Below are 835 nucleotides of genomic sequence, written 5' to 3'. Positions count from 1 at the left end.
AATTTAACTATACTGAAAAAAAAAAAGTAAATAATTATCAAGTGTAATAATTACCATTAAAATTGGATGTCAATTCTAATGGGTGGTTCTTGAATCAAAATCTTTGGTAACGAAGATTCAACTTTGAGTGAAGCCCTACAAAGCGGGCAACTAGAATGTTGCATTAGCCACTTATCAACGCATTCACAATGGAAATAGTGTTCACACGCCGGAAGAACCTTCAGCTTCTCGCCGTCGACGAACTCGCCCAGGCAGATGCAACACTCCGTCTCCTCCCACGCGCCGCCGTGGGGCTCCGCTGGCGCCTGATGGAGGATGATCGGAAGTTTCTTTATGGACGCCTGGTCAAGACCCTGGGAAGGAAGTGATGACTGCGGCGCGTGGCGCGCGTGGGCGGCGGAGGAGCGGTGGTGGTGATTGTAGCGGCAGACCCAGCGCGTGTAGAGGAAGAAGACAGTGGTGAGGAGTATAATGGAGAAGAGAACGATGACGAAGAAGAGTGTTTTGCCACGGATTTCAAGGTCTTTGTCATCTAGCTCAGTGTAGTGCCAGTTTAGAGAGCGAGAATCGTGTTGTGTTGACATGGTGTCGTGGCGGCGGCGAGTGGCGTAAGAGAGATGCAACGGTGGTTGAGCATCAGAACGGAGAGGAAGTGGAAGTGAAGTTAGAAGCAAGTGTGAGAAATAGAAGGGTGTGGGAATTTCAAATGAGGAGATAACGTTATTTATAGTTAAGTTTGGTATTCTCCTCCATTCGCCAACATGGCGCGTGTCATCTCATCATTATCATTTGGACTTTATTTTTTGCTTTTTAGTAAAAAATACTAGTTTAGAAT

The 835-nt window shown here is 46.3% G+C and overlaps 1 protein-coding gene across 4 annotated transcripts in view; it reads right to left on the bottom strand.

The window, feature by feature from the left end:
• The window catches only part of LOC107623622 (RING-H2 finger protein ATL66), a gene marked incomplete at its 5' end in the record, with an annotated part of 6274 nt that extends 5600 nt beyond the window's left edge, over positions 1 to 674 (bottom strand). For all 4 annotated transcript variants that reach the window (XM_016325959.2, XM_016325960.2, XM_016325958.2 and 1 more), the window contains 1 exon segment: positions 55 to 674. In XM_016325959.2, the coding sequence (XP_016181445.1) occupies positions 57 to 674 (618 nt within the window).

This window comes from Arachis ipaensis, chromosome B10 (genome assembly GCF_000816755.2).
Source record: "Arachis ipaensis cultivar K30076 chromosome B10, Araip1.1, whole genome shotgun sequence".
In the NCBI taxonomy this organism is placed as follows: Eukaryota; Viridiplantae; Streptophyta; class Magnoliopsida; order Fabales; family Fabaceae; genus Arachis; species Arachis ipaensis.
The sequence above is the reverse complement of the archived record's forward strand: the minus strand, read 5'-3'. Positions and strand labels throughout refer to the sequence as shown.